General features: G+C 45.2%; 1 protein-coding gene across 1 annotated transcript in view; it reads right to left on the minus strand.

Moving 5' to 3' along the window:
• Positions 1-20,596, minus strand: part of SH3BGRL (SH3 domain binding glutamate rich protein like) — a 31,408-nt gene extending 10,812 nt beyond the window's left edge. The window contains exon 1 of the mRNA XM_065077906.1: positions 20,383-20,596. Within this exon, the coding sequence (XP_064933978.1) occupies positions 20,383-20,427 (45 nt within the window). The 5' untranslated portion in view covers positions 20,428-20,596. The remainder of the gene's footprint in view (positions 1-20,382) is intronic.
• Between the last annotated feature and the right edge of the window lie 2,051 nt (positions 20,597-22,647).

The raw sequence follows: 22,647 nt of genomic DNA on the forward strand, positions 1-22,647 counted from the left end.
AATAAGGGAAAGGTCTTTGTAACTGTAAACTCCTCCGCCAGTGATCAGTATCTAAGGCAACATACTGACATGGGAATAAATGGAATTCTTTTTCCACAAACTAGTTAATTTTAATTAACTATTTCCCACCATTTGTAAATTACAGATCCAGCTAGTTTTCATTAGTCTCGAGTCCTTACCTTGTCTAAAATCGGCTGCTTAGCGAAAACGCACTTTGAGCTGTCCCAGAATTTTTAGGAAAAAAAACGGTAAGCCTTTTTCCCAATATCCTATTAAACTACACACCCTGCCATGTAAAACAAGAGCTCTGAGTTTGACAGCAATTAGCATTTTGATCTCCTGAGAAGTCTCTTTATTTTTTAAATCATTTTATTATTAGATTACAACCCCTTCCCAGGCAGACTCCCCATTCCCCCATCTTTGCATGCAGCACCTGGTCGGACAGGGCTGGACTATCTCAGCCATTAAGATGCTTCTTCAACATGAAAACAATGCCTCTGGCTACACTATGTTGCCATTATTTCACATGATAAACTTAAATAGAGCTTTCCTCTCAGACATCTGTATGCAAAACATCTCTCTGTGCGCTGCCACATTGCCTGTTTTGCTGTATTTTTGCTCTCGTAGCTTCCCAGAATATGGACGGTCTTTTTGGTTGTTTTTTTGGCTACAGGTAGCACAACCAGATCCCAAGTTCATGACCGCAGCTCTGAAGGGCTATCACAGAGGGTAACGCTCTCTGCTTGTTTATGAAGAGCTAGCAAAGCTGGAAATTTATTTATTCTGCCAGAAAAGGCGCCATGTGGAAGGCAAACGCGGCAGTTTGCTCTCTGTGGTCAAAGGAGGTAATTCTCTAAAGAACGGTGAAGAGAAACAAGGAGCTGGTGGTGACGCATGAGTAGCATTAGTTTGGAACCCTAGTTTTCTGGCCAAAGGAAAAAAAAAAACCTGAGTTGGATGATTAAGAGACAACATCTTCCTGCCAGCTCCTCAGACAAGTCCTCGGACCACAGTAACAAGTCCTTACACAAGAGCATTAAATGATCCAGAGAAACGTGGCACCAACGGCCAGGCAGAGCAGACACGGAGCTGCCAGACCTCATTATTTTATGGGATTTTATTTAGAAAACTTCTATTAATCTCAGGCACTGGAATACCACTGGAAGTGCCTAAAATAGAGCAAGAGACGTCGGCTGCCGCCTCAGGGTATTTTGTCTCGCTTGAAAAGGCGCCCACTCTGCGCGGGCCAGGAGCCTGGAAGATGGTTCCTGCTGCCCATGTTTGGGAAGGAGCGAGGAGCTTTTCTTCAGGATGCGCCTGTCAACACGCAGCACTCGCTTCCCAAAAAGAAAACCTCTCCCAGCTGCCTAACCGGGCATGGCCACCGGCCAGCGCCGTTCCAGATCCCGCACCTCGTCCTGTGCAAACACCCCTCCCGTCTGAAGCTGTTTTGGCCTGTTAGCTGCAGCTACGCGCAGTTTGCAAACACAAAAATCCTTGTTTATACTGAGCGCTCCTGACACGTTTTGCAGGGCAGAGAGCACAGCAGAGAGCCGGGAACGTGCAGACGGTGAGCACAGGAGCCAGGGAGGTGACAGCAACGCTGCTGAGACAGGTCCTGAGGGTCCCGAGGCTGGTGAGGCAGAAGGACTCGGGAAGGACACAGAAGAACGACAGAAAAATCCTGGACATGGATGCACGGACAACTGCAAGGGAAGGAAGAGGAGCAGATGGGAACGAGCAAAATGGATGGAAACAGGGGAAAATCCCTGGAGCCAGAGGGATGGCAGGGGCAGGGGTGGGTGGGAGCAGCGGTCAGCAGCGCTGGGCAAGGGCCGTGTCGTGCTGGAGCTGCCCGCTGCTCACCTTTAACCAAATGAACCTATTTCCACTCGGTTTTGGCTTTTGCTCTCTGTTCCAAAGACAGAAATAGCTTTACAGCAAGCGCTTGGAGGTTGAGCAACATCTCACCACCAACCTATAATCTTCTACATACAAAATCTGCACAAGCAACATTAGAAGCTGGTGTTTCCAGCAGTTTGATAAGACATCCTTGTACATCGAGATTCTTTTCCTTTCCAGTTACAAGCCAACCATGAAACATTAAGCTTCCAACAGAGCATGTGCATATAATAACATTATGGAAATTACTAGTTTAGGATTATTGTCCCTCACTTGAATACACGTCAGAAGTTAAATTTACTTTTCTAAAATCGGGATTGGTGGATGACGTCAGTAACGCAAGAGAAACGACATCAAAGCTGCCAAGAGTAGAGATGAGTGACATTCTCCAACAAATCACAGACCATCAAAAATGGAGCTGAAAACTTCCCAGAAAACGCTGCAACATTTCAGGCTCAATAATTTTTTTCTCCTCCAAATCTTTACTCATTAAAAAAAAAGAAGTCAACTAAAGGATAACGAAGAGAAAGGAGACGGGGTGATGCTGCAGGACCCTGGTCCTGCGAGCCGGCGACGTGCCCACTGTCCAACAGGCTCCCACTGCAAGGAAACAGCTGCTTTAAATGCTTTATTGACATCAACTTCAAAGCTTATGTGGTATATACACACAAAACAGTCTAGTTTGCACTGCTGGCCAAGAGGGGTTTGGGGGTTTTGTTTAACTTTCATTATTTTTTCAGTTTATAAATAAAGTCCTTGTTGGACAATAGACATGTTTTGGAAATCTATTTATGGGGCACTGGAAGCAGAAGTCAGTTTGAGCGCTGCTCTTCTGATCACACAACAAACTTGCCCGGGCTGATAAGGCAGCAGCAGCACTGCTGTTGGGCACCCGGCACGGAGCGTTCGCCAGCATTGCTGTGGGTCCCACAGGGAAAAAACACTGATTTTGTTGAGGTTTTTTCCCCCAGAGATGAAATTAAATGGCTCATTCATTGGTGTGAGGATTTAAAAGAACTTTAAAATTATTTCCTATAAGGTTCCCAGTCATGGTTATATCATCACTTATAGCATCGTGCAGAACACGTGGCCTGAGCTGCCTCCCACAGCCGAGAGCACATATCCAGAGCTTCCATGCTTCTCCATGTAGTTTAAAGTCAAAACCAGCTTTAAAAACCTTTTTTTTTTTACCATTTCCAGTTCCAGCCTTCTGGGTTCTACATAAGGAAAAGCAACTACATCTTTTAAGTGGTTGTATTTTAAGCCACTGATGATTTTAAACAAGGTGTTTCGTCATTAGTGGGGGTAATTCTTTCAATGATAGGGGATACCTGCTTTGTGCAGAAAGGTGAACAAGTTCAAATCCCTAGATGATGCTGCCATTTGTAGCCACATTCGTTCTTCAAATGGTTCAGTACCTACTGAAGATTGATAAGCTCAAATTTAAACAGCAAACGGGAAAAGCGCAGTATAAGAAACCTTCAGCAAACTCGGGTGGCAGCCAGCAGCGCCAAGGCGAAAATCCCCAAAAAGCTGTTTATTTGGAGGAGGAATGCCAGGCTGCTGCTGAACAAAGTCACTGGTTGCAGGGCTGAGTCGTACACCGTGGCTATTCACAGACACTTTTGCGGAAAAAATTTTTAAAAAGTGTGTTTCTGTTGGTTTATTTGGGTTTGGGTGGATTTTTTTTGTTTGGTTGTTGCTTTTTTATTTGTTTCATTTTGTTTTAACATTTCTCATCTAATTTCCAAAGTGATAATGCCATCCTCATGTGAATTCCTAACACTTGCAAATTAGCTGCAAAACGCTTATAATTTTGCCTCCCAGTACAACAAAATTTGTAGGAGTTCAACATTCCGACAGCTCAGCTACATATTTAAATGTCACGGATTCCTGACAGCCCCCCTAAGCTGCTTCTCTCTGGCTTGCTCCTGGCCCCCACAAGTTTTCTCTGGTTTTACTGTAATAGTCAAGGAGCCAGTTTTGTGTGTAAAATGTTTTTGTTGGTTTTATTCATATGAATAAGCCAGAATTTCCTCCCCTCCCCCCCCATATTAGCTTAAAATTCAGAGGCGCCAGTTCTGGTGGTGCTGGTGGTCAAAGGCTGGGAAACCTGTAGGCACCTCCAGCAGTGACCTGCTGGATCAGAGCTTTGCAGGTGTCTCCCAGCCGTTCATGTCTCACTCTTCCTTCTTCTGCCTGGTGGAACATCCACCTATTTTTAGGCCTGGGCAATTATCATTATAGAACTCAAATCACTTCTTTGTTCTGGCTATTTTAAGCCGAGCGTTGCACGTTGTAATGTCATCGTTCTCTCTCCCATTTTGGTTTCTGGTGGGTAAGTAATGAGATCGAGGACAAATACAGCAAAACCACCATGAACTTACATGACCTAAAATCAAACACAGAGGGTTGGGAAAGCTCACGCTGAACTTGTGTTGCTTTTTTTTTGCATAATTAGACAGTGTCCAGATGGGCTCCATATGTACTTACTCTGTCCCTCTGGGGCCCTTTGGGAAAGCCCATCAATATGTAACCTGCACGCAGCAGCCCTGTCTTGATGTGGTTTGCCCCCAAAAGCTTAAAAATTGTTTATTTGGACGTGGTTCTCACCACAAGGCACCCACTGACCTGGGCTGCATCAGCACCACGTGCCATGAGACTCATTTCTAACGTGTGGTTCTGAAAGACACTTTTTAAAAGCAGAGAAAAGTGCTGGGGTGAAAGCACACAAACCCACCACAGTATGGTTGGGGGAAAAAACCCAGGCTACTGAAAGGTTTTTACAGCTGAACCTGGAGGCTGCATCATGTCTGGCAGTTCGTGGTCTGCCAGCGATGGGGCGTTATCTAGCCATAAGGTACCACACCAAAGAGCGGGTTTTGCAGCACAGCCAAGAATATCGCTAGAACAAAGGACACAGTCTGCACTTCCCAAAACAAAACCACAGCTTGCTCCAGAAACCATAGAAAATTACATAAATGGAAAAGCTGATTCACGAAAACAAAAATAAAAACTTCTTTTATGGATTATAATGCCATTGTAAGTGCACTCATCCCATAACCCAAGGCCTAAACATTTCTTAAATCCCACACCAAGCAAACGCAAGTCAAAAGACCCCAGTGCATTCAACAGATCTTTTCCTACCAGAAGAACCAAACACAAAAGTTAATGTCACCTCCATGTAGTAAAGTCCTGGGGATCAGGACTCTCAGTGGAGCCCAAGGCACTTACAGACCCAAGTCACACTTATTTTTATTTACTCCTCGACATGGGCTGCAAAGAGAAGAAAATCCCCAGCAGGAGTTTGGCTTTTAGTCCCCTCAGCCTGCTTTGCAAAGCTCAGCCTGTACCACAGGCCTGGTTCCTCTGCTGGGCGCAGCCCAAGACAGCGGGTTCCCAGTTGCCACGTCACTGAATTGCTATGGAAGTTCAAGGAATTAATAAGTAATCAGTACGAGTGCAATCGCCATGGAAAGCAACTGCTCAGAAATGGGCTCTTTGCAGTTGCACCACGTAGTGATTTGGGGTATTTGCCACTTGGTATCTATGGAAGTAGATACCTGCTAGCAAAGCTGGAGTACATTAAGCAACCCCTTGATCCTGTTGTGGGCATAATCACACGAGCAGCTGACAGAAGCAAATCTACAGGTAGTTCACCTTTGTTCATGTTGCATGGTATCAACAGTCAAAAATATTCAGACTCAAATGGTATCGATTCTTTCATTTACAAGTACACAGGATTAGAGTTTAATGTTGCAGTGGGATTTTTGAATGCCGTTGGGTTTGTGTCAGACATCCAACACAGCCCATTCTACCAAAGCTCTATTACAGTCAAATTCTAATAAGAAAGATACTAAAAGGCCATAAATAGGTCAGAACTGACTTGATGCATCGCATCAAATGTCTGTTTAGCTACTTTCCTCCAGCAGTGGCCAAAAGCAGATTCCTTTACCCATTAGTCAAGTGTGAGGACAAGCAACATCTCCTTATTTATATCTTCCCAGCTTCTGGCAAACAGCAGCAGCAGCACTGCCTAATGAAGGCTTGATTACTTTTTAATGTGTTTTAAACCTACTCTCTATCAGGGTACCCTAAGGATCAGCATATTATCACAGCTTAAGTCAAATTCTGCTCTTAACAGATAATATCCAAGCACTGGAGGAGGTGCGGGGATGAATCCATTCATCCTTTTATTCCTGCTTGTCAAGGACCATTGCGGTGCTACTCACTTTCTAGCACAGAACATCTTATCACTGGCAACACCTGAAGACAATGATTAAAAGAACTATTTAATAAACTTCAGATTTTGTTCCAGTACATGCAAATGGTCCTCTGTGAGCAGAAAACCCCCTTCTTTTCCTACTGACGCCACCAAATTCAGAAGCAAATCTTTCTCTCTTTTGGCTGCAAGGAAAAGGAGGGTGACGTTGTGCATTAACTCTCCTCCCCACTGGCTGCTCCCCAGTAGTTTTTTTCAGCCGCTCATTACCATTTCCTGGCCTGCCAAGGCTCACGTACTGCACCGGCAGCGTCCTGCCTGGTTTGCCACAGAGCCCGGCTCAGCCACAAGCCTCTTGGCCCGATGCACTAAACTCACAAGCGTTCTGGATGACTGTGCAGAGCAGATGCAACACGCCTGTAGTCAGGATATCAGCATCCTCACCAAAAAAATAAATTAAACAACCCTCCGCTGTCTACTTTAGATGGTTTTATTAATTCTGTAAAGTGCTTAAGAAGAGTCACTGTTGCCAAATCAAAGTTATGCAGAAGTCAGGATGCCAAGGCTCTTCTCCAGCCACTGCCTGTTAAAAAACTAGAAGTATATTAGGAATATGGAACATTATTTCATGGTTTTATCACAAATATGGATTAATTCATTGTGCTAAATGAAACATGCATGTGTCTCACATGTTTCACTTTCCTTAAGAAAAGGTTTTCCCTAATTACGTGTGTCTCCTCGGCTGTAAACACATTCACAGAATCATAGAAACATTTCGACGGGATGAGACCCTCCCAGAGGAAGGAGCTACATAGTTAAAATGGAGAACTTCAATTCGAAAGAGTCTTGGATATACAAAATGGACAGTTACCATATATTATTTGGATTTTTAAACTGTGATCTTGTGGCTTGCCAACACCCCTAAGCATGTCACCGTGCTAGCTGATGTTCCGTGCCTGTGGGGACCATCAGTCAAACCCCAAACACAGACCCCCTATGTACATCAAGAGATTAGATTTTTGTTTGTCTGGGGCCAGCAACATCAGAAGGACATGGAGCTGTTGGAGAGAGTCCAGAGGAGGGTGACAGAAATGATCCGAGGGATGGAGCACCTCTGCTGTGAAGACAGGCTGAAAGAGTTGGGGTTGTTCAATCTGGAGAAGGCTCAAGGGAGACCTTATAGCAGCCTTGCAGCACCTAAAAGGAACCTATGAGAAAGCTAGAGAGACACTTTTTGCAAGGGCATGTAATGACAGGACAAGGGGTGATGGCTTTAAACTGACAGAGAGTAGATTTAGATGATACATAAAGAAGAAATTCTTCACCGTGAGGGTGGTGAGAGCCTGGCCAAGGTTCCCAGAGAGGTGGTGGATGAACCATCCCTGGAGACATCCCAGGCCAGGCTGGACGGGGCTCTGAGCAACCTGAGCTGGTGAAGATGTCCCTGCTCATGGCAGGGGTGGCACTAGATGACCTTTGAAGGTCCATTCCAACCCAAACTATTCCATGATTCCATGTGCACTCACACCATCCAGAAACCATCACAGCACCCAGAATTGTCATAATCAAAAGGAAAACAGCACTATGACAATACAAAATAAATTGACCCTTGGCAATTTTCTAAGTCGATTTTGTGGCATTTGACTTTTATGAGCCTGAAAACCGCTCGTCTGGTCCAAAACCAACAGAGAAACAGCTTCCTACTGCAGGAATACAGGCTCCATTATCTCGGTTATCCGTTCACAAAGCATAAGCAGCAGCAGAATATGAACTCCTCATTTATTACGCACAGTGGTTTTCTGCAGCAGCCTTGGAGCTTGGCAGCCTGGATGTCCCTGGACTCCAACGTGCATCCAAACTCTGCACAGGGTCAAATAAAAACAAACAAATCTGCTCCTCCCAAAAGCCAGTATAAAACTAAGATAATTCCTGAACATCGCAAACATAAGAGCAGCAGGAAAAGCAGATGAAGGAATCAAACACACATCGCATTATCCTGAAGCGACCACCAGGCTTCCAATCCTACCTGGGAGAAGGAAGCGCAAACCCCAGCGCCCGCTTAACAAAAACTGCCCCAGGGTCTGGAATGAACTCATAGTGTATCAGCCAGAGCATCTCCAGCAATTCCACTTATCTGAGCAAGGTTTGCGGTCAGCAGGAAAGCAGAAATCCGTCAACAAAGCTGTTGTCACAGCTTCTGAATTCTCCCTCATTTATCATTACTGACGCTTGCAGGGTTAGTTGTCTGGCACAGCTCAGGCAGAACGGGAGCAAACTGCAAGCTTCAAGAAACCTTGTGTAACGCTCCTACTTGTACACTGACAAACTCTTACAGGTTAGTACTGGTACTAAGTGCTGCACCTAGTCCACCTCACAGGGAGGAGATGCTGTCCCACCACCACCAGACCTGGGAGCAGTTCTTAAGTCTAAGCTGCCTCCATCAGACTCCTTGAACAATCCTCAATGCACCCTTCACCGCTCAGAGCTTCTTTTCCTAAACTGTTAGTTGGCAGGAATAATTATTTTTTTCAAATCACAGCTTATCTGCTTGGTTATTTGGGTTAGGGATCATTTCTGGCTGTTTGTACAAACGTTATTAAATACACCCCAGCCCAGCCACATAGACAGGCTTTACACATTGACTATAACACAATTTAACAGACACCATTTATCAGGATCACTATTGCATGACCCATGGAAAACTCTCTGGAACACAACAAATTGCTAGATATCAAAAGTTCTCAATGTGGTTGAGAAAAAACTGGGGAAAAGGCACTGAGGATGCCACTGAAAACCTGACTGCTTGCTCTCAAAACTTTCAGAAGGGCCTTGGTCCTGAAAGTCTGGCCCTCACCACCGTTGTCAGGTTCTGAGTCCTTTTTTTTCAGCCAGTCTCCCTCTGAAAGCCAGACTTATTCCTCCTCTATCTTCATTTTCGTAAGAAGGCCCCAGGACAGGTCTTAGAAGCCCACGCAGTGTTGGCAGCAACTACATCCGATGAAAACTGGTGGCTGTCACTTTATGTCAATTAAAACAGGACAGGTCCCACCTCGTTCCACCCGAAGCTCCCGTCTCCACGCCCTGCGCAGCACTTGGCTCCTATTTCCCGGCAATGCAGCCTGAGAAAACAGCCCTGGACCAATATGCACCATAGCACAGGGCTGCAGTTTGCGGGGTTTATTGAAACAGCTGCTCATGTAGTTATTTTTCAGAATCTGAGGGTTTATGCCGACGATGAGGAGCCCGGCATGGCAAAGAAAGCAGAGAGGAAAAACAATTTTTGTTTTGTTTGTCTGACAAGAGACGAACCCAGGTTAGGAAAGGAGTTAAAAGAACAGACAAGTATTGCACAAGGCTCCCGTGGTTTCCTATAAAAAGAAGGTTTATTTCCTGTATGGTTTAGCACACAGAGAGACTAAATTAACTGACAAGACTAAAAGTTTGCAGTATTAATTGCTGTTACACTGCCAGACACTTGTTATCTTTAAATAAAAAACTACTTTAAGAAGAAATATAATATGACCTCAGGAATCCTACACTAAATCCAGGTGCTTCTGATCTTATTTCCTATGTTCGAAGAACTCATATACAACTCATATACCACAGACATTATTTAGCAAAAGAGTCTTTTTGACAACTGCTATTCTAAAACTAAATCAAATAAGTTTTTCACGAGAAGAAAGCTTTTTTCCCCCTGAATTAAAATACCTAAATATCATAATAGAAAGGAAAAGGGGATTAAGAGAAAAACTGTAGATTAAACACAACTTTTCCTCCTCTTTCCAAAAAGAGTCAGGCAGAACAGCAGGTCAGCACAGCCACACCAAAGCATCCTGGAGACCAAAGATTTAGCAGAGAACAATCTGTATTGGCACCAGCTTTGTGACTACTTAATTTGCCCGAGTACATTTCAAGCACAGATCACCCCGGGGGCCCCAGATACCCTCTTCATTTTAGTGCAGACTTGGATAAATTATTGTAACTTCAGAGGCTGTGTCTTTAAGGGGGGTAGGGAGGGAGATAAATAGAAAGTTCACAGAACTGGCCACTTAGCAGTTTATCATTCTTGCGGTAGCTGAGGCAATCCAGGAGTTGGCCAACTTGTGTTGCAACAGCCGGGAGGGCCAACGCCTGGGGGTTCGCTCTTGAGGGGACATCCTGAAGTCACTCTTTACAAGAACTAAATAAGAAACGGAGCACTTTCCAACACTGTAAGGTCCTTCCCATCAACAAGCTGTTCTCGTCCACTGCACCCCGAAGCGAAGTGCCACCTTCCACCCTGGGCCAAGGGCACTGATCCAGATGCTGCCCGCGCCTTGGCGGCAGGGATGTACACTGACACAGCCACCCACACAGCCACTACCTGAAGGCCACTTCACAACCCCCCACTGTCTTTTCTAAGTTTTTTACATCACTCCTGTCACCATGGGATCTTATTTTGTTTTGGCTATTTTTTAAACCACAAGCTTCCTTCTGCCTCCGTGCGAGTCAGCACCCGCATACCACGATCGGAAACTAAGACACATACACACTGCATTTTCTTTTTTAATAGATTAGGTCCCCCAGCTGTTTATTTGCTGCAGGATGGAGTTCTCCAGGTCTGGGCGAGCGGCCAAAATAGTTTCATTCCCCTGATGTTCTTCAGCCTCAGCCTAACACTCGGCGACGAGCAGTGTAAGATGACGGCTATTCCTAACGCCTTGCAAGCTGCTAATTTTGGTCCCAAATCATTATGTGGAAGACACAGCGGTCTGTCCAGCTGCTCCTCAGTCTATCCAGGTGTGCATTCCTGGAAGAAACATTCCCCAACACAGCTTTATGGACCTGCTTTGATCTTTTCACAGAACACACAACCCAAACCTCAGCAGTCAAGTCAGTGGGTAAAACAGAGGTTTTCACAGCTACCTCCCAGTACATTTTACTGTGATGAAACAGAAATTCAGAGAAAGATTTTTCAAGTACAAAAGTTTTGTGGACTTCGCCACCAGAACCATGAGACTTGCTTATCTGCATTACAGGGTGGAACGGAATTTCTAGTTCTTAATCAGGATTATCAGGTCACTAATAAGTAACTCTGCAAACCTGTCCCATTTTATCTTTTTATATCTCCTCACATGTATGGTATTTCCTGCCCAGGGGGAAACAAACAAACAAAAAAATTCTACACCTATTATCCATATATCAGCTTCACTTGAACTTCATTTCTATGCATGTCCACTGAGAAGGTTTTGGGATGTATTTTTAATTCATTCGTGGAGCTATTCTGCTCCTCTCCTGTTCTGACAGTTGCTCTGCAGCTGCTGCTCAGGCCAAGTACATTTGAATGTTGTACATGTGCACAGGAATGATGCTGGATAAGCAGCATTAAGTATTTCCTAAGGAGCAAAACCCTGTCCATGGCAAAACTCCCAGGGACATTCGCACAGCCAACGGTTCATCCCATGAGGTGAATACAGATGTGCTGTTTAAACCCGCCTGGAAACTACTACTCTCATAAAAATGTGGTTTTATGTGAAAACTATTATTTTCCTCAGAGGCTGCCTGTTTTCTGTTTACATTGGGCTTTGCCAATTTATTTTGACCTATGCCCAAGGCAGCAGGGGTTTCTGATACACCTAGCTTATTACCTAGGTCTAAACCTGACATATGTCAGTGTGTGCTCTTCATGCTGCAAAACCACGTTGGTTTTGGATTCACCTGCTGTCATTTTGCATGTAAGAAATGCTGAGTTTTTGCCTGGCAATGAGCCGCGTGAAGAACAGCCACATTCACTCCTGCAAGCTCTCATCCACATCTCCCTGTCTGCCCAAGAGCCCAGGAAAAGAGTGAAGTTTCAGCTTGGATTAGTGGAAACCTTTCCCCAGTCACAGCCGAGCTGAAGGATTTGTGTCACCTGGGAGAACCTGCTTCACGCTGACCCCGGTTCCTAACACCCCAGTTCCCATTTGGATCCCACTGTGCATTTCATTCTATGTAAAATAAGAGATGTAAAGACAAGTCTGCCCTGTGCAAAGCCTTACTCTATGGCCAAACCTTGAGATTTCAGTGTTTATCTTGCAATTACTGCAGAACAAACAGCTTCACACAACATTTCTCACAGCCTCGTCCTCAGCTCCTGAACTGACCAGCAGTTGTTCAGATGAAAACCAAGAGGAGAATTATTATTAACTTCTGCCTTTTCCCCCCCATCTGGTTTCTAAGATACAAGGGACAAATATAGTTAAAAGTTCCTTTCATTTCTATGGTCTCTCACAGCATCTCAGAGTTTGCAAAACAGTGAGAGGTACAATTTCAATCGCACTGGTATATCTGAATATAAACCAGATACAGAATCTGTTTACATTTCAGGGAAAATTTTTAGTTGCACCTAAATGTCCAGAGCCTTCTAATACTTTTACAACTGCAGGAGTTTGTAGTAACCACCAAATTAAAACCAAACCAACACATCCCAAACACACACATATATATTCTTTATTCTTTTCCATCAAACATTTTTCCTGGACAACACATTCTTAAATGGAACTGGGAGCAGAGCCAACTTCATCCAAGAACAGAAGAGCAGCTTTACTGGGTTGGATCCAACCCTTGCCTACCCCGAGATCTTATACTTTCCCAGAGTCCAATAATCCACAGTTTTGAGTCAGAGGTGTAGTAATTATGTTTAATAGCCTTTAATAGACTTTCCCCCTTAATTGGTCTCACTGCTTCCTGAACCCACGCAAATTTTGCTATACACAACTTTCTCTGACAAATGAGTTTCTCCATTAAACTATATGTTGTTAAACAAAGTATTTCATTTATTCCAAACCTGCCACAGGCTAATCTCACGTGCTCTGCCCTGATTGCTGCATTAGGAAAAGTTACGATTAATCACTTCCTACCTGTTCTCCCATACCTGACATGATTTGACCACTTTTTGTACTTTTGCAGCTTTTTATTTCTCAACTGCAGAATTCAACCTTATTTGGTCATCCCCTCTACAGTGAACACCTCACCCTACTTCATATCTTTTCTCACTTTTTAATATCATTTAAAGAGAACAATTCCAGTTGATTAAAGACACAGACTCAGCACAGATTTATACAGTGGCATTGTTTCTTTTTCCCCCCTTTGCCCTCTCCCAACCTAAAAATTCCTGACATTTTGTTTGCTTTTTCTGACCACTAACAGGATATTCTGACCACTAACAGCCCGTCACCTCGTACCTTCCCCAGATCACTCAGGGTATAGCACCGATCCCTGTGGGATCTCCTCGTAACTTCTGCGTATTGCAAAAGCTGCCTGTATATTCCAAAGTCTTGATTGTTATCTGGTTTATATAACTGGTATGGAATCAATTATATAAGCCAAAAAGAGGGGGGAAAAAAATCCTTTCCTCTTAACCCCCAGCTGCTTAGTTTCTTTACGAAAAAATAAGATTTTTAACATGGTCAAAGGTTGCACAAAACTTTCTGGAAGCCTAGGGATTCAGGGTTAGGGGATCACCCTTATTTGTAGGCTCAGTGGCTGTTCCAGGTAGCTCAGCCGTGAGGCATGGGCTTCTTCTTCAACAGTGTATTGATGGATTCTTCCCTGCACTCTGTCTCTGGCCATGTGGCTGCTGGGAAAGAGTCTAACAAAGGATAACATCAACTTGTGCAGCACAGGAAGACAGCCTGTAGCTTCCAGATTTCCCCGAGATCCTTTTTTTAAGCCACTGCTGCCTTTGGCTCCTTTCTTCACTCCGACACCACAGCAATTCAAACAATAGGTCCCTCGACAGGTAATAGTTAAAATTTCACGCTTGAGTGTCTTCAGAATTTAAAGCAAGGAAGCATTAATGTACAGAAAAAGAGCCCCAAATAAAACTAAACTTCAGATAGCTGATTAAAGAAACCATATCGCCACATCCACTTCTCACAGGGGAAACTAAGCCCAACAGGCAGAAGTTGTTAAGTCGGAATACAAAGAAAACTTCAGCTTGATACAGCGAGCATTCATTTTGGTCACTCTGCAGTCTGGGGTTAACCCTTCACATTTGCTTCTGGTGGCTTAAACACTTTACTACCTTCTGAATTTCAGAAAACAGGCCTTTACAGTCAGGAGGAGGCGCTGTCCTGGAAAAGACGTGCTCCTGGATGGAGGCTTTTTTCAGTGACTAATCATAGAAGATAAGCATTACAATTAAAGCTCTTTCAGGGTTGATTAAATATCTGACCAACAAAAGTACTTTAAATTTAATAATAAACTGAAGGTCTCCCCTGAATATGGCTAGGGTTAATCAAATGTCGTTAGCACTGTGTTTTCATGTTTGAGTAGGAACACTCAAGAACAGCATACTGATAGAAGTTGTGGGTTGGGGTCCCAGATCCCTGGTTAGTGCCAGGAACGGTTCTCAGCAGCTCAGGGGTCGGGGAGCACAAAGCACAGCTACGGGAGGCAGAGTTTCTCCAGCTACGACCACGACACATCCTTGGCTCTTCTTTTTTTAATGTAGGGGAATATTTTAGTTCTGTTTTAAACTTGAGCAGATGAAATCTATCAATGTTTGTTTACTTCCATTCGCCTCCTCCCTCCTCAGTTCCTCCTCCTCTGGGCGGAATAAGAATAACCTTGCAGAGACTCTTATTTTTGGCATCCTCTGCCCGTTACACACATGCCAATTCCCTGACTTCCACAGGAATTCTCTGTGTGTAACTTTAATGCCTCAGGACAAGAAAAGTGACTTGTTCAACTCTGCAAATATTTATTAAAAAAGCACGAGTGCTTAGCACTGACATGACACGGTGTGGATCGTATCTCGCTAAGGGCTGCGGTTTAGGGTCCCAGCAAAGCCTGTGCAAGCTGAGGACATTTGGCTTTTCCCAAGAAAGACATTATCCTGGTGCACCATCTCAAAATAAACACTGTCTCACCTGCAGATACAATCTACAGACACTCACAGCAAAAAGGCTTTCCCACCCTCAACTGGCGACTATAATTTCCCATCTTCTTCATGCTGCCAGAAAAGTGTTATTTAAGCACAGTAGAATGTTTTTTTTTATTTTGATATATTAAAACTATTGCAACAACTGCAGCTGATATAAACTCTGGCTCTATTAAAAACTTAAATATAATATTTTAAGAAAAACATTTGAATTATCTAGAGTTTGGAACAATGACTTTAAAAAAACAAGCCAGGAGGCAGCTGGAACGTATCCTAGTTAAATGCCTCGCTGGATTCGCGCTGCATATTTTGTCTTCCACCCTGAGAGCTCTAATTCAGAACAATTCATACCATTTTATTGAGAGAGATTAAGTTGGGTTAATGCTGGGTATCCAAAAAAGTACTTCATGCATATTGTGTTTATACAAGAGACGGGTTTAAAAATCAATACCAAGCCTACCAACAAGTCAGTTCTCACCCACAGAATATAAACTGCATGAGCTACGTACCACAAGGATACATATACACTCATAAGATTGTTTTTAAAACTACAGATGCAGCCTATTTTCCCCATAATCCATGGTTTTGCCTCAACTTGCACCATATTACAAGACTATTTATAAAAGATTCGTATCATTATTTTCTTCTGACATTAAGTGTACAGATACGCGGAGCCACCCAGACCGATGGAAGTTCAGCAGCAGCTCCAGAACGTCCGAAATGACAAACGTGACCATGCACATTCAGGCTCCAACAATACATTCGCAACCTTGAATGTGACTGCGGAACAAACACACTTATAACACACACTGATAAAAACGCCGGATGCAAAGAGCCCTCCCAGTAGCCGCATTGCTGGAGGTCGCTTTGGAAAGACGAAGCGGCTTCACCAGCCCTCACAAACCCCAAGCTGTTGAGAGGGACAAGAGCTGATGGGTACACACAACTCTTCTCCTTTCCAGTTGCTCTTCTCCAAAGATGTTGTCCCTCAGCTGCAACCTGTAATGCTCCAGAAGGTCTTGCCACTGGCTACATATCCCCAGCAGCACCAGAACGTGCTCCTTTGCCTTGCTGGGTTATGTGGGGGAAAAGAAAAGACTCAGTGCAACTGCAAGCGTTTGTTCTTCAGACCACAGGCCACTCTCCTCTTCATTTCCTGGTGGGTGGGGAGGAGAAGACCTAGATCTTTTCCCAAGCAAGAAAACAATACAAGAAAAACATGAAACCCCCCACATCCCTAACTTTGCAAACAGAAAACATAAACTAAAATTTCCTTTCTTCTCTAAAACCATCCCTGATGTGTAACACAGGACTCTGACACCAGTTCCGGAGATCATCTTATTTCTGCCGTGTCTGCTGTCGCCGCAGGAGGCGAGGAAGGAAAACCACCCACGCAGCCATCAAAACAAGCGAGGGGGGAGAGCTCAGAGAGATGGGAGCATGGGCTGTAAACCACAAACACGAAGTGCCTGGCTCCAAGGAGACACCAGGGATTCGATGCAGCCGTTTCCGTGGCCCACAGGGCTGGTGGCACTTGGGAGGGCTCAGCCCAGCGTCCCCAGCGCTGGCACTTCCACAGCCATGGCCTCCGCGTTTCATCCACACTCCTGGAGTTTGCGGGGAGACGGCGGATGAACAAACATAATTCTCTCGGACAAAGTCCGTAGTCAAAGACCGGTGCAGTTGTTGGCAACAAATGGACACTCATAAGACCGAAAAGAATTTAAACAGCTGGCTCCTTTCAACACGAGATCAATAAAACCGGTAATCCAACTGCACAGCCGTGCTTCTGGTGCTGCAGGAAAGACGGGGTAATCTCTTACCCAAAAAACCCCACAGAATACCTAAATGCTAATGGAGACAATCGTAGACTGGACTTGTGCAATTTAGCTTCTTCCCTCCCTGTACCCTTTTCCTTCAGGAGCAAGAGTCTATTTACTCTTTGGCCTCTCCTCCTCTCGTCTCTTGAGGATTTGAATACAAGTCTACAGTCAAATCACTCTCACAGCCTGCACAGTCCCGGCTCGAATCAACGCCTGGGTGCTCCTGAATTTGCCTCCATCATTTTATGTTTGTAGCTTCCAACGCTGTCTCACAGTAAGTGACACTGTTCACTTCAGCTGCACCTCAGGCAGAAAGACTCCTGGACAGAAGCCACACGTGCATGTCCCCACGTTTGGTGCCTACAGCTCATCTTCGTAATTACAACCCCCCGTGCATCCTTGCCCAGCACACAACAGCAGGACAACGTTCACACTGAGAAAGATGACAGAGAAATGGCGTCTTTCCCTACAACACTTCCAAATACAGCAGAAAACTGGTGCTGTAACCACTACTTTATGATTTCTGGGGTGAAATTTAAATAAGAGGCCAGACCAAGACTGCAATCATCATATTTTGGCCAAGTCTTTAAGAATACGCTTCCAGTATATTCAGTTATCTCTGCTTATGGGAACCACGGCAATGAACCACGCTAAGCCCATCACCTTTACCGGAGTGCAAACACAGGACTTTGCAACCCATGACACACACCAAAGATACCGCTGAGCACTAACTCACGCTGAAGAACCCATCGAGGGCAGCTCAGCAGCCACGCTTCCCGCTGTAACGCACATGCCCAGACTCTGGATGACACATGCTCACGGGAATTAAGTGAACTTCACCCAAAATCCCTTGAAACATACTTGTCAAATGCTTTTGCTTAGGCATGAGCTTCGTATGATATTTTTTCCTCACAGATACATACCACTGAATAGGAACTTCACAGAGAACAGTGTCTTGGGGAAACATTTTATGTGCTGTGATGTGGAAAATTATACTGCACAACAAAGTATGACTTTGCCAGTAAAAGACCACAAAATTTGGGCAGCCTCCAAGACTTACAGCCCCAGGCTGGGAGGTGTGAAGAAATCTCAACCCTTTCCCCTTCAGTGGGAGACGACGCTTTCCTGATCTCACAAAAGCTTCGCCAGCTTTACAGAAACAGGGGAGAAGTCTTGTAGGAAAGAGGAGATTTTATATTTATTTCTGGTTTGCTTCTACTCAAGCAAATTAGCCTTTTTTAAAAAAACAAAACAAAACAAAACAAAACACAGTGCTGGGTGTCACCGACTGTACAAAGCAGGAGTGAGAGCCCTTCCAGGGCTGACGTTAGCCAGTTCGGTCGCTTTGCTGGGAACAGCTTTGACTCAGTTCCATCTCTCTGTAGCAACCTTCTCTGATGTGGATTTTCCATTCCCCGAGTGGGTTATTTCACATTCAGCACCCAGAAAGGTTCCTCTGGTCCTCCAAGCAAAGCCTGTCTCACAAAAGGGCTTAAGACCCACAAAAATTACTCGTTCCCAGCGAGCACATTTCCCTCCAGACAGGTGCCCCTTTGGCTTTAGTCTGAAACATTGATTAAAATTCTTATACCAGAAAGAAAACAGCCACCCGGTGAGGTACTTGGCTGATCCCTGCCAACAGAAACACCCTTGGTGTACTCAGTAAACCGAGAACGTGCAAGTCCTGCTCATTACCACAAGATTACTTGAGCCGCACTAGCTTTAGACACAGGCACGAGTATATGTATATGTATATGTGTGTGTGTGTGTGTATCTGTATATCTATATATCTATATATGTCAGAAAACTGGCAATTATGTGCATGTTATGCTCAAATTCCACAAAACCAGACTACGCCAACGCTATATTCAAATTCCACCGTCGAGGATGCACAAAGGAGCCTAAAAGGCAGCAGTAAGTCAGAATCGAGCCTTGTAACGTGTACAATCCACACACAGACGAGACAGCATCGCAGAAACCACTAAGTAATAACTGAAAACCTAATTTAAAAACAGGAAAACATAGTCAGGATCGAGATCAGTGGTCACATCCCTGGAGCTTAGTATCACCACACAGGCAGAAATCAATAACTGCCTTCAAGAGGTCACTGATAAAAATCTATAACAACTGAATCGGTCAACTCGAAACCTATTAAGAGCTGTATTAGAAAGAAATCATTATTTTTTTCAGTTTGCTAATGACCGCTTCTTTCCTTCTAGATGATCATTTTGTATAAACCCGGCAGAAACCCCACTGGACCCCCCTCATGAATGAAATACTCAGGATTTCAAGACACTCTCCAGATCAGCACCAGATAATCATCTGCTTTTCACAATCAGCACCAGCATATCCATGTCAGCATCGACATCAAGATTAACAAAAATGACACGGGAAGAGAGCGACGGCAGGGACACGCGAGGTCCACACTCCTGCGCTGTCCGCACTTCATCGCAACAGGGCTCAGCCTCCGTCATTAGAGCTAAACCAGGGGTTCCAGCATCACAGCCATCAATGGCAGAGCTTACCAACGTGGTATTTTATTGAAGATCGCAGATCAGTGACTGCACTGAACTGGAGAAGGAGAATCCAGTGTTTTGTTTGGGTTCGGTTGTGGGTATTTTTTCCCTCTTGTATATCACTGTCCTGTGAAAATTTGGGAACCTGCACGTGAAGCACGCAGCCCAACAGTCGCATGAAAGGTCATCACGTAGCCACGGCTCAGTCTCTTTATCTACTTGCGGTAAAAGTCACTGACCATTAACTGCAATAGCTGGCATTTTCCAAGACTGGCATTTCGTAGTTCTCCAGCACATTCATACCAAGTGCAACACAATCCCCTGGGTTTCAGACTCAAGAGCATCTTTCACACACACCAAACAGAAATCAACCGATCTTGGAGACACTAACCTCTCTGAGCTACACCTGAACCTCGGCACAAAAATGTTTGTTTGCTTGCTTATTTTCCTTTTGAAAAACACTGACTTCTGACCCAGCACTGCCTACATGGCACTCGGACCATAAGAAGCAAAACCTGGGTGTTCCCACCAGGCAAGAAACTGCGGCTCCTCGGACAGCGGGCACACATGCCGGCCACTATTAATCGCTCCATGTAAGAGGAATAAATTCATCAAAACCTACGACTGATACGATGGATGACACGATTTAGAAATAAATTGCAAGAAAAATGAAAAACAAAATTGGCTTTGGCTTCCCATGGCAGGACGAGGGGTGCCAAAGCGTGTCACCCTCTCAGACCTGGCACCGCCAGCCCGGGTGAGGGGGGGACACACAACTCACAGAACGAGCTGCGAAACCGCGAAGGAAATGACATTTTATTCTCCACGGCCAGCGGCAGCACAGCACACACACACACACACCTCCCTACGAGCTGCCCCAGCGGCTGCCCCAGCCTCCCCTCCCGCTGCCCGCCCGCCGCCCCCGGGCCAGGGGAGCCGGGGGAGCCCGCACCCCGCCCGGCCCCCTCGCCCCCAACCTCCCGCCCGGTGCAACTTTCCCGGGGCGCCCCTTACCGCCGTGGAGCCGGAGGAGGAGGCGATGTAGACCTTGATGACCATGCTGGGAGCCGAGGCGGCGGCGGGATGCGGAGCCGGGCGGGTGGGTGTGTGCGGGCGGCGCGGCGCGGGCTGGGGCTGAAGCGGCTGGAGGGCGGGCGGGAGGCGGCGGGCGGCCCGGCCTCGCCCCGCCTCGCCGCGCTCACTGGGCTGCTGGCCCAGCAGTCAGCGCCGCCCGGCCCGGAAGAGGGAAAAATGGTTAAAAAAAAAAAAAAAAAAAAGAAAAAAGAAGAAGAAAGAAAGGGGCGAGGCGAGTTCTCGACGAACCACGCGAGACGTGCGGTGGAGGGGGTGGCCGCGTCATGGCGGCGCGGAGCCCCGCGTTCCCTTCGCCTCAGGGAGGGCGTGAGGAGCGGCGGGCGGGGGCCGCGGGGGCTGCCATGGCAGCGGCCGCCTCCCCTCAGGCTGGGCCCGAGCGAGCCGTCCCCGGGCAGCCCTGAAACCCGCCATCGCCTGCACTCGTTCCCCGGCTCGGTGTGAGGGCACCCGGGGCCCCTCGCCAGCCCGGGGAGGCTGGAGCCTTGACCTGTCACTTGGAGGGGTGACAGAACAAGTTTGGAGTGAGCAGATGTTACTGTGCAGTAATATATAGAATTAAGGATTTCCTTTAAAAATTCCAGCTTGAAAGCTACCAGCCAAGTGACACATCGGCCCATACCAAAAGACAGACTGCTTGGGCATCCAGTCGAGTTCTTCGCCTTCCCAAAATTATTGTAAAGGATCATCCACAGAAATAAAGCATAAAAAAAGCCACGTATCACTACAGCTACCGTGGGTTTGCCTGCTCACCCTCTCCTTCCCTTCCCTTGCCTGCTCTCATCTGTACCATGGCCAGGGACTTCATGTATTTCATCATTTGTATTAATTAGAACAACTGGATGAGACCTCAAAGAGTTCTTAATTGTTACAGTTGTGGTGACACATTATTTCTGGAAATTTATATTCAGCACCTGCCTCCCACATGCCTCTGTTACTCCAAATACTAGCTTATATACATTTTAGTATACATTCTGGTAGCAGCTTCACGGAAAAAGGAAAATCCTTATGGTGATAAATGTAGCAAGCTGAAATTTTACCATGTACAAGCTAAGATGCCAGAAAGATGTTTGTTCTGTTCTTGGCAAAAAGGAGAAGGGTATTTCTGAAATTATTTTCCCAAAGTAAGCCTTCCTGTTTCAAATTACGATTTTCTAACCACACACATGGACCAGATGACCTTTGAAGGTCCCTTCCAACCCAAACTATGCTATCATTCTACGATCTTTTTAAAAGCCTGTTGAATTAAAAGGTCTACTGAATTAAGTCACATATTCATTTTATTAATTTGCTAATAGTAAGAGGAAGGAAAACTATCTGGAGGATGACATACCTGATTTTTATATTACTTATGATACTTACCTGAATCTTTGAGACTGTCGTGAGATTTATGTATGTTTTGAAAAGGCAATAAACCAAAATCTATTTAGGATGATGGTACACAAAATTCCCTGGTTCCGGGAATTTCAAAATTTAATAAAATAAACGGCGTACTTTTTAATCTCTTTAAAACAAACTGAGTTAAGTCCAGGAGATTAAAATTCTTCAAGGACTGTTTCTTCAGATCTGTTTGTACAGCCCCTTTCACAGCTGCTTGAGAAACGCACTGATAATTCCCATTTCCCCCAACGTCCCACGCTCCCTGCCGGTCTGTAATCAGATTTATGGCAAGGAATACGAGAGGTAGATACCACGGCTTATCAGAACGAACGAAAAAATGCAGGTGGAGAAGGGGAAAGATGATTTATGTGAACTTTGGGCTCACCGGTCGCTCCGCTGGCGGGAGGCCTGCCCTCCTCTCCTCCTCGCAACGCCCTTCGGCTCCTCCGAGCTGGAATTCCGAATGAGCTGCACCTTGTCTTTCTGCCTACTAAAAACCTGCTGTAACCATTACTCTCAAAAGGGCACTTTACAAAGCATTTTATCTTCATGAAAGAAGATTTATTAAGAGCAATACACGAATGGGGTATTATTGAAACAACGAGGTTTTCCTGACCCATAATAGTAAATTTTCTACTCTATTGGCAGAAAAGCACATTTTCTATTCCCAGGCTACTCATATAAAATCCATGGTATTCTTTTTGTTCTATTAAACAGTTGTGAAGTGTTTAATTATCCTTCTCAAGGTAGGCCAAAACCTCAAACAAACTGAACAAATTGATATTATGCCTCTAAGAGGAAAATCTA

This window comes from Columba livia, chromosome 12 (assembly GCF_036013475.1).
Source record: "Columba livia isolate bColLiv1 breed racing homer chromosome 12, bColLiv1.pat.W.v2, whole genome shotgun sequence".
Lineage (NCBI taxonomy): Eukaryota > Metazoa > Chordata > Aves > Columbiformes > Columbidae > Columba > Columba livia.